General features: G+C 40.7%; 1 protein-coding gene across 1 annotated transcript; it reads right to left on the bottom strand.

The window, feature by feature from the left end:
• Positions 1 to 11,449: 11,449 nt before the first annotated feature.
• Positions 11,450 to 12,606, bottom strand: LOC133031382 (uncharacterized). Its single transcript, XM_061104866.1, has 2 exons — positions 12,321 to 12,606; positions 11,450 to 12,249 (listed from the first exon to the last, which is right to left on the bottom strand). The coding sequence occupies exon 2, from the start codon at positions 12,245 to 12,247 to the stop codon at positions 11,450 to 11,452; it is 798 nt and encodes a 265-aa protein (XP_060960849.1). The 5' UTR covers positions 12,248 to 12,249; positions 12,321 to 12,606.
• Between the last annotated feature and the right edge of the window lie 2,056 nt (positions 12,607 to 14,662).

The following is a 14,662-nucleotide window of genomic DNA, read 5'->3' as shown; positions in this document are numbered from 1 at the left end:
TATCTTTTCTAATTTTTTATTTAATTTTTATTTATAAAATAACATTTAAAATTTAAAAGTAGTTAGCAAATTTTTGAAATGATATTTAGGTTGGTTGAAACCTAATTTTTCAAAAATTGTAGGTTTAATTTTAAATTTAAATTTTTTAAAAATTTCGAATTTTTTCAAAATTTTTTTAAATTTTTCGAATTTTTTTTTATTATTTAATTAATTATTTTCGAAATTAAATATTTAATTTAAAATTAAATAAATCCTACATCCAACTATCCAGCTAACCTTGTTGCAGGAGTATGTGTTTTAGCTTGTGTGTAAGTTTTCAAAACCTATTATTACTTGATTGCAAATAGCCATGGTTACCTTTTTGCCAGATCTAATGATCTGATGGCTCCCTTGGTCAAGATAATAATTTGTAACAGGTATATTTACAATCTTCTTTCATCTGTGTATGACCTAGCAACATGATAGGACCCATCCAAAGTGTGCCTGTGTGAGCCTATGTGTTTAATTTGATTATAGATACATATAGGTTGTTGTTGCTAAAATAAATTATCATAGTTCTTGATAGAATTTATTTAGGCCCATTTAGTTATTGGGCTTATTCAATTAATAACAGTTGTTCTTATTAAGGTTAAATTCCTCTCTTTTGGGCCTTGTGTGAGAGTTGGGAGCCATAGAAGTGGGTACGACATACTGAACCCAGCACCCCCTCACATGAACCACCCCAATTGTGAAGGCCCATTTGCTTGATTTGAACAACTGTACTAGGTTAATTACACTAGTTTAACCTAATAAAATTGATTAGCAACATAATTAATTTCATTTATTTTGAAATTAATTTAAGAAAATTATAGTTTAAAGAATTTTTTATTCTAAGCTAAACTATATGTATTTTCTTGTATTTAATTAAATATAGAATTATAACCATCTAGATTCTTTCTGGAACTTAATTTAAATTTTTCATTAAATATTCTTATTTAAGTTGATATTTAGTTATCTACAACTAACCAACTTAAATCTGAATATCTTTTGAATTTCAAATTTCAAAATTAAGTTGAGGAATTTTAGGCATTGGTTATTAATATTCTTTAGATATTTTTTAAGTTAATATATTTTCAAATATTAACTTAAAATGGAATATTTTCAAATTAAGTGGTTACAACTTAATTTTTGATATTTAATTAAATTTAAATTTGAAAAATATTTAAGTTCTAGATTTTTTCTAATACAACTTAAATTAGATATTTTTTTTAAATTTTGTGGAAAAGATACTTAGTCAAATAAGATATTTTCTAGATAGTTATTTCTAGACTACTTATTATTTCTAATATTAAATAGGAAAATATTATACATTGTGAAATTAATTATTTATATATAATTAATTTTGGTACAATTTATTTTAAGTATATTTTTCCTAGTATTAAACTAGAGATTAATAATTAAGCCTTCTCTACACTTAATTATTTATTTCTTGAATTTAATACATTTAATAAATTTGAAAATTAAATATCTAAGTTGATTTTTATCATCATACTTAAATATTTCTTTTTCATGACATTTAATTAAATAGAAAATTATTTTTAGTTGAAATTTATTTTTTCAACTAAATTTAAATAATTTTCAAAATATATTTTTTTTTCTTTATTTTATTAATCAAATTTCGAAATTGCATTTCTTAAATGCTAGAATTTTAAATTTTATTTGAAAAATAGATTAAGTTGTAAATTAATTATTTATTTTAATTAATTTTTGGATCAACTTAAATCAATGATTTTTTTCATTTATTGATTAATTTAAAATAAATTGAATTAAAGTATATTATTAGAAATTGAATGAATTAGTCAAAGGAAAATCTAGATAGATGATATTTTTGCTTGAAGTATTTTTCTAGTGTATTTAATTAAATAAAAAATTAATATTTAAGTTGATTTTCATCATCATACTTAAATATTTGAAATTTTTCTTATATATTTAATTAAATAGGAAAATTATATTTTTTGTTGTAAATTAATTTTATTAATTAATTTTGGGCCAACATTAAATTAGAATAATTTTTCCAGGATTAATTTTTTATTTTAACATGCATTTTCGAAAATTGTATTCTTAAATACTTTAATTTTTCGAAATGCAATATATATTTATAGAAAATTAAATTTGAGTTGTAAATTAATTTATATTAATTTTGTAACAACTTAAATTGAATATTTTTCTAAATATTTATTGGAAATTATTACTAAGATGGAAATAATTCATGTTATTTTCATATCCATCTAAGTAAAATTTATAAATATTAAATTAAAATTTATATTTAGAATTTTTCATTCTAAATTGGAAATTTTAAATAAATATATATTTAAAATAAATAAATTAAATAAAGAGAATCAAAGAAAATACAACTCACTTTAAATAATGAGCTTGATTATTATTAAGACATTCTATCTCCATTGTGGGTTTTACACCGCGTTTGTTTTAGTGAGTAATTCTCCCTAATGGAGGAACGTTCATTAGCAATTTCGCACCGTTTAACCTCGCATGATAAGTAGTTTGTAAGTGTTTTGTATGGTATGGATCACCCTAATGGTGGCGACCATACTTGACTTGCAAATTATGAAACAATGGTGGAAGCTCATAAGATAGAATTGCCTTGACTCTCGCCTAAACGGGACAACGCTGAATTCCAATCTTGATCGAATAAAAGGTTGCTAGAATGTTTAACATTTTAGATGAGCTGACAACTCTATTCAATGGATGATGCTTTGACTCTCGCCTAAACGGGACACTGTATCAGTTTGTTGAAAAACCTTGGAAATTATTTAGGATTGTATGTTTTAGTATTTTCACTAGTCATTCCTACTTGCTATATGTTTATAATTTCTGAATTGTGTATGAATTTATATTGAACCATGTTATTTTCTGTTATTAAGTTGTAGTTTAATTTCGAATCTTCATTGTTGGTCTAACATATTTGTTTTTCTAATGAGATAAATCCCTAATGGATTTTCACCATTAGACATACATAATAGTGTAAGATCTCGAAAGATAAATATTGTATATGCAACATCTAGCTGTTCATCAATTGATGACACCTTAGACTAGTATTTTTACAATATGAAATAAGAAGATTACATAAATAAGATTACTTTGTCTTTCGCTAATCGAAGCATCGTTGGATTCTTATTTATAAACGAAATTATCCTAATTCCTCTTAGCTTATTCATTTCGAATTAGCTCCATAATATATCATTGGATGAATGGTCTATAAATCATTTCATGTCATTCTATATTTTCTCTTAAGAAATTAAATAACGCATATGATTATAATCCCGAAATTCTATTCCCAATTGATATAAAACCTCAATCTTAGAAATCTCCTACTTGTATGGGCCAATCTGACTTAGAGTTTGTATTAGTAGTGCTGGTCCAAGATAGAATTACTCATTATTTTTGGTATAAATTTAAGTCTTTGACTTTAATTTTAAATTCCAAATAGAAATTTTCTTATATTTCTAATTCCAGAATACAATACAGTTACACTTTCTCAAGTGTTTAATATCCATCTTCTACTAATGGATTAAAACTGTATGGAATATGAGTTAGGTATTCTGTGACCAGGATCCACTTGCAGTATTCTAAGAACTCTTTGATGTAACTAAACCTATGTCATCAATAGACACTACCATTTTTTTAATCTATGGCATTTGTATCTTGTTCATAGTGGATTTGACAAGATCAATCTCTGCAAAGAGTTTAATATGCCTATATCCACTGAAAGTAGTTCATCTCATTCGCAGATGGATGTACATTCAGGGGTGGATATGAGTTTTTTCGTTGTATTCTTAAAACGATAACTCTAGATTATACCTTTTAGCAAAGAAATTTGAAATGTTTGAAAAATTTCATTAATTTCTAGCAATGGTTAAACCATTAAGGTAAGTGGTTAAAGATCTTGCGAACTGAAAGGGGTGGAGAAATAGTTAGTAGATATGCAGTTCAAAGATCATTAAATTGATTTTTGAATTATATCCAAACTTACCTCCCCAAAAATTTCGAGTTACATGTTGATGATTAGTTACTAGTCTGTTATAGTGAGATTTCTCTCGCCTAGAAACTCGAGACTAGATTCCTCCTTAAAAGGACACGTGTATTCAGATTCCCAATGAAAGCTGAAATGTCCGTGAGAGACTTCTCGAAGTTTAGACCTCGCCCAGGATAGAACCAGCGAGATATTGCGGGTGCGACCTAAGTCGCACCGCATAACCATAATCCTCATCATGCAGGGTAGACCCAACTCGCATATGTCAGAACATGTGCGAGTGTCCCCCTCTATACCTCCGCGACGAGTATGGAGACCGATGCTCTATGAGGCAGATTTGGTCCCAGCGACCCAACAGCCCTAACGGACCAATATAAGCTCGCATGTCCAGAAGTTACCAGCTTCAACATGCGACGTCTACAACAGGCGATTACTTAAGGACGCAGACGTTCCAAACGTATGTGCGATCCTACGAGCTCAACAGACGGAACATGAACGGTCAACTCGCAGATGCGAAAGACGCATACGTTGATGAATTCAGTATCTGTCATACATTTATTAATGTTAACGTTGTTTGAGTTTAATCATTGCAATTCAATGTGTAAATAATGGATTAACAATAAATGTGATCCTCTTGTAACCGATTGGGCACCTGCTTTGTATATAAAGGGGTGACCCACCGTGAAAATGGACCTACGAATCCCTTGCTACAGTGGACTAAGCAGAACGAAATCTGACTGAACCACTATAATTCACCGTCTCATCTATTTTTCCAGCTTTGTTGTTTACTCTCGCATTCCTAATTCGAGTACTCGCCATTCTAGGTCGAATACTCGCATTTGTCATCTCTCAAATAATTCTCTCTTTTTCCAGTTAAATTGTACTTTTTGGTGTTGCGAAATATCAGTAACAACATTTGGCGCCGTCTGTGGGAAATCGACTGTAAGATTCTGTTCACATTCAAAGAACATCACTCAACATGGCTGGAAATCACGCTAACGGAGCTAACAATGAATCCATCAACATTGGATCGATGAGCGTACCATTGCCTGGAACCGGAGTGCCACCTGTAGACGTCATCAACGGCGGGGTAGGGAGGAGCAATATCAGACCACTCAACCTATTTCCAGAGACGACTGGTCCTCAGGTCGGAGGCACGTCCACACCACCAGCAACCATGCACTTTCCCCCTGTCACCCCGGCGGTCGTGTCCGAAGGAGTGGTCCAGCTCACGACTGATCAATACGCTGCAATCCAGGATCAGTTGCGAGCACTACAAGCCGAGGTGGATGGACAGAGCCGAGCTCGACGCCCTCCTCGGGTCCCTGCCGTTCGTAACGAAAATCCTCAGGTAACGGTTTCTAGACGTCAAACTAACCATGCACGCAGGGAACGACGAACTGATCCTGAAGTCTTGGACTTGAATCACCCAACGTCAAGAGACCAATACGCAAGGTTACCTAACCAGAGCGCACAAACCGACGAGGATCCTGAGCGCCGCAACCCTCGCAGTCGTCACCCTCGGGATAACGACGCAGAGTCAGCCTCTTCCTCCTCGCATGACCGTACTCCAAGCAGGTATACGAGGTCTGGCTCTGTGCAGACACAGCAAGGAGGACGCTACCGTGTACACCGAGGTGATCTGCGTGATCATCTCAATGCAGTCTTTAGGGCGCGCTCCCGCGGTCCGCGTAACACGGAGACGCTCCATGATCCCCATACGGGCGATCAGGGTGTCAACACAGTTAACAACCCGCCCATCGCGCCGATCGCGACCACTGGGATTAATATCCCTTCGAACCTTGCCGCAGTGGCTGCGAGCCCTACTGTTGTAGCAACTCCGCCTCCTGCGACAGGAGGAATCGACCAAAGTATGCTTCTGTAAGCTTTGAAGATGCTCGAGCAGCAGCGTAAGCCCATTTACAAGCTGCACGGCACCTCGCCCTTCACCGCAGAAGTGCGACAGGCCCAACTTCCAAAGGGATTCCGTTTATCCGAATCCCTCAAATACAAAGGTACTTCTAACCCTTTAGACTACCTAGAAAAATTTAACACCATAATGGAAGTGGACCAGGTGCCGCAACTCGCGAAGTGTCGCATTCTCGCGGCCACACTCGAGGAGAATGCCCATGATTGGTTCACCCAATTACCAGAGGCATCAATATCGACATGGGAGAACTTCGTCGATCTGTTTCTCACACATTTCCAGGCCACAATGACGTATAGGCCACCCTATACGACTTTGGCGAACATCAAGCAAGAACCTGGTGAGTCTTTGCAGAATTATTTCAAGCGTTTTAACGCTGAAGTAACAAAAGTTGAGAAGGCCCCCGAGTCTTCGCTTGTGTGTATGTTAATAACAGGTGTCTTGCCAAGAACCGACTTTTGGAAAGAGTTACAGGCCCGCAGGCCAGAATCCTTGGTAGAATTCTTCGCCATGGCCGAACCTCATAAGAGGATCGAGAACTCCTTGGCGGAATTGGAGAAGGGCAAGAACAAGCGGCGATCACCCATACCGCGGTCGCGGTCCCGCAGTCCGCGAGGAAAGAATTCCAGGGGCCGAAGCCCCAGGAGACGCAGTCCACGCAAACCGCGAAGCCCGAAGTTGGCCAAGTCGCCTCCAAAAAAGGAGTCCTCACCCAAAAGAAAAGGAGGACCTCGCTTTGTCAATTACACCGAACTTGCCGTACCTCGAGACCACATCTATGCGGTTGAGGAAAGGAACGGCATCTTCAAGAAGCCACCCCCCATCAGGGGAAATCGCGATCGAAGAGACCCCAAAAAGTTCTGTAAGTACCACAAGGATATCGGCCACACTACCCTTGAGTGTTGGGTCTTGCAGGACGAAATTGAAGAACTGATCAGAAGGGGAAAATTCGATAAGTATAAAAGGAGCGAGGAAAGTCACCCCCGAGCGGATGACAAGGAAGAAAACCAGAATGCGAGTGGCTCTAGAGCACCTCGCAATATCTTGACTATAATCGGAGGGCCACACATCGCAGGCGACTCTCGCAAATCACAGGAACGATATGCCAGAGAAGCCAGAGAGAAGCCGCTTACCAATGTGAACAATCTTGGTGAACGGCCAGAGAAGCTCTTCAAAAGAGAATGCGAGGACATTGTCTTTATGGAGAGCGATACGAGATGGGTCCACCACCCGCATTCTGACGCACTTGTGATAGTCGCCAATGTAGGAGGAGACAATGTCCATCGCATATTGGTCGACAATGGAAGTTCAGTGAACTTATTGAACTTCCAAGCCTTCAAGCAAATGGGGCTACAAGAAAAAGATTTGCGGCCAATGACATCGAGCATCTACGGTTTCACGGGAGATGTCATAGCCATCAAAGGGATGATCAAACTCCCAATCACTTTGGGAACTGCCCCAATAACTGCCAAGTCGATGGCCGACTTCGCAGTAATTGATCAATACTCAGCATATAACGCCGTAATTGGACGGCCAATTCTGAAGGAGATGAAGATCGTGACTTCGATCTATCATCTAACCATGAAGTTCCCTACTCCCTCTGGAGTAGGGTCAGTGAGGGGAGTCCAATCTGACTCTCGAGAATGTTACAATGCGGCTGTCAAGCTCGCAGAAAAAAGGACGGTGAATGTTATCCACCTTTTGGACGCACCACCACCTCGCCAGGAGATCCTCAGGATCGAGGAGGTACCGCACATAGACAAACCGGACTTGGATCCAAGAATCCTTGATCACACCGCCGCAGCCCAAGCCGCGGAAGACACAATCGAGGTACCTATAGATCCTATAGATAATAACAAGGTTTTAAAAATTGGTTCTAGATTAAACATACAGTTGCGAGAACAATTAACAACTTTTCTGAAACAAAATCTTGATATCTTTGCCTGGAAACATTCAGATATGGTCGGGATATCTCCACAGGTCATGTGTCATCGCTTGAACATTGACCCCGAAGTGCGAGGTGTCCGACAAAAGCGCCGCAAAATGGACCCCGCGAGGTACCAAGCGCTGAAAGAAGAAGTTGACCGCCTCCTTGCCTGCGGCTTTATACGGGAGTCATTTTACCCCGACTGGTTAGCCAATCCGGTACTCGTGCCAAAGCCCAACGGCTCATGGCATACATGCGTCGACTTTACAGATTTGAACAAAGCCTGTCCCAAAGACAGCTTTCCTCTTCCTAGCATCGACCAGCTTGTCGATGCCACTGCAGGCCACGCACTTTTGAGCTTCATGGATGCATACTCGGGATACAATCAAATCCCGATGTACGAACCAGACCAAGAACATACCTCGTTCATTACTGATCGAGGATTATACTGTTACAAGGTCATGCCTTTTGGTTTAATAAACGCAGGTGCAACTTATCAAAGGCTAGTGAATATGATGTTCGCAGATTTGATTGGAAAGACGATGGAGGTATATGTTGACGATATGCTCGTAAAGTCGCAACGTGCGAAGGATCATATCACGCACTTGCAGGCCATGTTCGACATATTGCGACGATATAAGATGCGTCTAAACCCCTTGAAGTGCGTCTTTGGGGTGGGTTCCGGAAAATTCCTCGGTTTTATGGTGAATCAGCGAGGAATAGAGGCCAATCCTGCGAAGATTAGAGCATTGGTAGAAATGCCGTCTCCGACTAAGCCAAAGGAGGTTCAAAGCCTCACAGGTAAAGTCGCGGCCTTAAACCGCTTCATATCCAGATCCTCTGACAAGTGTAAAGAGTTTTTTCAGATCCTGAAGGGTAACAAGAGGTTTCATTGGGACGAGAAATGCGAGAAGGCTTTTCAAGCGTTAAAAGCGCATCTGGGGCAACCTCCAATTCTTTCAAAACCGTTGCACGGAGAGGTCTTGTCTATTTATTTAGCAGTCTCCGAGTATGCGATCAGTTCAGTACTTGTTCGCGAGGACCAAGGACGTCAGCACCCGGTGTACTATGTCAGTAAGCGGTTATTGGACGCCGAGACGCGTTACCCCCAGATGGAGAAACTAGCTTTTGCCTTGATAATATCCTCAAGAAAATTGCGACCTTATTTCCAGGCTCACAGCGTTGAAGTTTTGACAAACTTCCCCTTAAGGCAGATTCTGGCAAAGCCAGAGGCATCGGGGAGATTGTTAAAGTGGGCCATGGAGTTGAGTCAGTTCGACATCAAGTATAAACCAAGAACCGCGATCAAGGGGCAGGCCCTAGCAGATTTTATACTTGAGTTCCCGAGCACAGAGGTAGCGGTTGTAGAGGGTGGAAATGATATCGCCGTGATAGACAAAGAGGTATGGACATTGTATGTCGATGGGGCCTCAAATAATGAAGGTTCTGGCAGTGGGATATTGTTAATCAGTCCCAATAATTTCAAGGTACACGCTGCTCTACGTTTCGAATTCTCTGCATCTAACAATGAAGCCGAGTATGAGGCTTTAATCGCAGGTCTGAAATTGGCTCTCGAGATGAAAGTCGAATACCTACAAGCATTTAGCGACTCTCAAATCGTGGTATGTCAAGTAAGTGGAGAATACCTAGCGAGAGGCGGAAGATTGGTTAAATACTTAGCCATCGTTCGCGAAATCATGCAGAAGTTCAAACATGTAGTTGTATCTCGAGTACCGCGTACTCAAAATGCCCATGCAGACGCCTTGGCCCGACTGGCCTCCACTAGAGAAGCCGAATTACTCGATGTAATTCCGGTAGACGTATTGTCTCATCCAACCATAGATCGAGAAACAATCATGGAGATCGATGACGTTCAGGAGATTACCTGGATGACCCCTATCCTCGCATACCTCGACAAGGGGCTCTTACCTAATGATAAAGTAGAAGCAAGGAAATTGCGACAACGAGCAGCCCGCTATGTGATATATGACCAGAGCCTGTATCGCAGAAGTTTTAGTCAACCACTTCTCAAATGTATCAGTGGAGAAGACTGCGGTTATACACTGCGTGAAGTACACGAGGGAATTTGTGGCAATCATACTGGAGGTAATTCCCTTGCCCTAAAAATTATGCGACAAGGGTATTACTGGCCAACATTGCGACAAGATGCCCTCGCATTTGCAAAAAGATGTGATAGATGCCAGCGAATAGCCACTTACACACACCAGCCCCCAAGTAACCTCCATTTTATCACGAGTCCCTGGCCCTTTGCAATATGGGGAATTGATTTAATTGGCGAGTTACCCAAGGGAAAAGGAGGAGTCAAATATGCTGTAGTCGCGGTTGACTATTTCACAAAGTGGGCTGAAGCGAAAGCACTCGCGACCATCACAGCAACGAAGTTACGCGAGTTCGTCTACACTTCCATCATCTGTCGCTTTGGCATTCCGCACAAGCTCATTTCGGATAATGGGAAACAGTTTGACTGTAAAGAGATGCGACAGCTATGCGATGATTTAGGAATTAAAAAAGCCTTTTCTCGCAGCCGCTTACCCGCCGAGCAATGGGCGGGCGAAGCAATCAACAAAATAATTAAACACACCATAAAAGGAAAATTAGAAGACCGCAAAGGGGCATGGCCAGATGAATTACCGCAAGTCCTATGGTCTTACAATACAACCCCTCGATCTACAACTGGCGAAACACCCTTCTCACTTTCTTATGGGTGCGAAGCCATGTTACCAGTAGAAGTTGGGGCGGGATCCTTGCGCAGAGATGCTTTCGATATCTCGCAGAACAGCGAGAATCAGTTGTTTTGCCTTGACCTTTTAGAAGAAAAGCGTGATAAAGCGCAACTACAAAACGCGGCTTATCAACAACGAACAGCAAGGTACTTTAACTCGAAAGTAAAGATAAAACCTCTGCGAGTAGGAGATTTGGTCCTTAGAAAAGTAATGCCAAATACCAAAGTTCCAGCCCACGGGGTCTTTGGAGACAATTGGGAAGGACCATACAAAATCGCAGATCAAATTGGTGATGCCACTTATCGACTCGCAACACTCGATGGAACCGCGATTCCACGAGCATGGAATAGCGAGAGCTTGAAATTTTATTATCAGTAATATTTGCGTTATTCAGTTATGATAATTCGAGTACTTATACTTAGATATTTTTTGTTCAAAATACTTCCTAAGTATAGGGGCATGGTACCCGCATGTATTACTGATTGCTTGAATAAAATCACTTATTAAGTTTTTCGAGTAATTTAATTTACCGAGTTACACCAAGCTGTAATATATATAATTGCATTCACACCAAGCTGTGATCAAAGTTAAATATAATTGCGTTCACACCAAGCTGTGATCAAAGTTAAATATATATATAAAATCGCAAGTACCCGTGTACTGCGTAAATATAAAACGTAAGCTATCCCTGCGAGGATAGAAAGATGTCCAAAAGTAAGATAAAATTCTCCAAGTACAGAAGTGCGAGTACCCGTGTACCGCATATATAAAAAAACAAAGTAAGAGTGAAAATTAAACAAACAACATAAGATAGCAAATAATCAAACGCCTGGAACGATGGGAGTAGTCTCATCAGGAGCAGCCTCGTCTGCGATCTTGCTCACGACTTCATTCTCGACCTCTTCAGCCTGTACTCCCTCGGTTTCATCAAGAAGGTTACCCTGAGTCTGAGTAGGAGACATCGCGCGAAAAGCTTCAGCCATTTCCGCAGCCTCAGCTCCAAGCAGCGAGAAGTCGAAGTCAGGGACCTTGGAAAGAGTAGTGTAAATATAGTCAGACACAGCCTGATCGTACTGTTTCTTCCCACTCTCTTTTTCAGCCTCCAAGTCGCGAGCCATCTCAGCGTTAGCGTCCTGCGACTTCTTAAGCTCGAGCTCCACCTGTTCTTTGGCCCTGTTGACTTCCTCGAGCTCCTTCTCCTTGGCCTTGTTAAGCTCCTCCATCCTCGCCACCTCCTGCTTCAGCTTCTTTATGCTCTCTTGAAAATGGACGTTCTGCCTCTTCAGCGAGTCAGTTTCCTTTGAAGGAGTAGCCGCGGCTTTCATAAACAAAGCCATGGATTGCACGGCCAGTTCAGTAGATCGAGAAGCAAGATCCTCGTATGGAATCTCAGCCAGTAATTTTTCCTGCATGGCCAGAAAATCGCGAGCACGAACAGGAGAGTCGATGACGACTTTCTTCCCTTTGTCCTGAGTAGTCTTAGCCAACTTCTTGGAGGAATCTGCAGCAAGCGAAGTCATCACATCGCTCTTCCTCTTCTGGGCAACGACCGGCGAAGTCGCTGGTGTTCCACCCTTTTGCTTGATCTTCAGGACAGGGGCAGACTTCAAGAAAGTCATGTCTACAACACAAGGAACAGATAAGTAAAAATCACAATCCTATCCATCAATTTATAGCAAAAGGGCGAGTTACCTGAAGTTTGTCGAGGAGTTTGTTTAGAAAGACGTTTATCTATCCGCTCCTGCTGTTTCTCAGAAGGTTCTTTATATACTGGCTCCCGTTGAAGACTCGCGTTCTCAGGGATCAGTTTATGTTCTCGCAATTTGGCAGTCGTACACAGCAATCGCCAGTCGCGATCTTGTACCGGAAGACTCCCAAGAATTTCGGCTACCCCCTTCTTATTCGCGTCAAGCGTTGGTCGAGCTGGTCTATCTGCGATGACAACAAAGAAGAACGAGTTAGCAAAAGATCTCGAAAAGCAAAGTAACAAGTTTTATCTAAGTCAACAAAAATGCGACATACTGGGTCTGCGATTAAAGTCAGTCCTGATCCCAGGAACCTTAAAAATATAAAACCATTTCGACTTCCAATCGCCCATGTTCGAGACCATCCCCTCAATACCGTTTATTTCAGAAGTCGCCCATTTACTAAAGCAAAAGAAGCCATTATGAAGACCCACGCTCTTTATGTCATAGAAGTAACTAAACTCCTCTACTGACGGAGCCCTATGGGCGTACTCCATGTACATCGCATAGAATGCTAGAACAGTGCGATAACTGTTGGGTGTTAGCTGAAAAGGCGATACGTCATAACGTCTGAGAATCGCTGCAACGAAAGGATGAAACGGGACCGATACACCACATCGAAGAATGGGTATTGAGATGACCACGTCCTCTGTAGGGATGATCGCAGGGTTGGTGAACGGAAGATGCGCTCTAGGAGGGTTTGGGACTTTGAAACGCGAGTCGCAACAAATTCAACCTCACAAAGGTAGTGAAGTCAGATTTGACGACTCTCGAGACTAGGTCTTCGCATGAGAAAGGTTCGTTCAATTGGGAGTCATCAACTGAGTCCGTCCCACTCCCTTCCGCTTCCTCTTCTTCCTCACCTGACTCGCGGACTGGAGTAGTCCATTCCTCCTCCACCTCCTCGACCTCGATGTCGGGAGCGTGTCTCGTATGGATGAGGTAGTCGCGTGCTGACACTGTGGATTCGCTATCCCGGATATCGATTGTCCCAGGTTCAGCGAGCTCCTGTACCATCCTCTCGATGTCTACGGAGGACATCGGACCTAGCTCTATCTCCGCAGCCTCCATTTCGGAGATGTCCGTAGGGAGAAAACTGTCTCTCTCTTGTGACGACTCCCCGTCAAAAGCGCGACCTCCTGAGCCGAGCTGCTGGCTGTCCGATAGATCGCTCATCTGAAAGATAGAAGATCTTTTCAGCGTGATGAATGTGTGAAAAAATAAAGATAAGTGATCTCACCCGCAGTAAACTATAAAAGTCGCATTCAGCAAGAAAGTCAGACTCTGTGCGAAAACTGACCCTTCTATCGATATGCGAGAAGAAATGTAACTATCTTTGGGCGAGTAATTCACGCATCCTCGGTTGTGCGGTATACCTCCAGAAACGGCTGGGCGTTTCCCAGTGACTCAAGAAGTATGCATTTTCGAGCATAACCCTGAAGTTACTGGGAGACACCCACCGTTTCGAGACAACCTACCAACCAAAAAGTACGATCATTCGAGCATTAACGCACGTCAACAAATGGCTGGGCGTATCACAGTATCTCAAGGGACATATAATCGCATATATAGCCATTAGAATACTGTGACACACCCACCATTTGGAATGACAATTAATGCTCTCACCACTCAGCCCGCGACATGAAAAGATCCTAAAAAGTCTAGTCAACAGTTAAGCGAAAATAAGTCTTGGAAATATGCGAGTATTCAAGTTGTTCAACTGAATACCCGCGAGCATTCAAAATTGTTCATCCGAATGTCCGCGAGCATTCGAGACGTGAATCAGTGCATATGAGTTGTATGCGATTATGTCAGTTTACAGGTCCTACACTATGAATGTTGCCCAGTTTCATTGGCCCAGAACACATAAATACCCACTAGCATACACTCCTAAAAGTTTTCAAAAAAAAAAAAATCCTAACCCAGAAAACAAAGCACATTATCTCCAAAAACAGAAAGCGAAAATGCAGTAATTTAGAAGCTAACCTTTAGTTTTGATCCCTGCGGTTATTCTCGATCACTTCTGAGAATGAAAATGTTGTGGAGAAATTGCAGAAAATCTGGGAGTGGATTTTGTCTGAAGTATATGCACTGGAGGGAAGTTAAGAGAAAAGAGGGAAAAATGGGAAATTTGATTCGTATCAAAACATTTAAATACCCACATCCCTTATTAATTGGGATCGTGACACGTGGCGGTCGGAATGCCTAAGGTCGCCCAATCTAACGGCCAATTATGGCCACGCCTACACGAAAACCGAAGGGTTTTTGTGACGTGGCATCCTAGAGATA

Source organism: Cannabis sativa, chromosome 9 (genome assembly GCF_029168945.1).
Source record: "Cannabis sativa cultivar Pink pepper isolate KNU-18-1 chromosome 9, ASM2916894v1, whole genome shotgun sequence".
In the NCBI taxonomy this organism is placed as follows: Eukaryota; Viridiplantae; Streptophyta; class Magnoliopsida; order Rosales; family Cannabaceae; genus Cannabis; species Cannabis sativa.
This window is presented reverse-complemented; position numbering and strand designations above follow the sequence as displayed.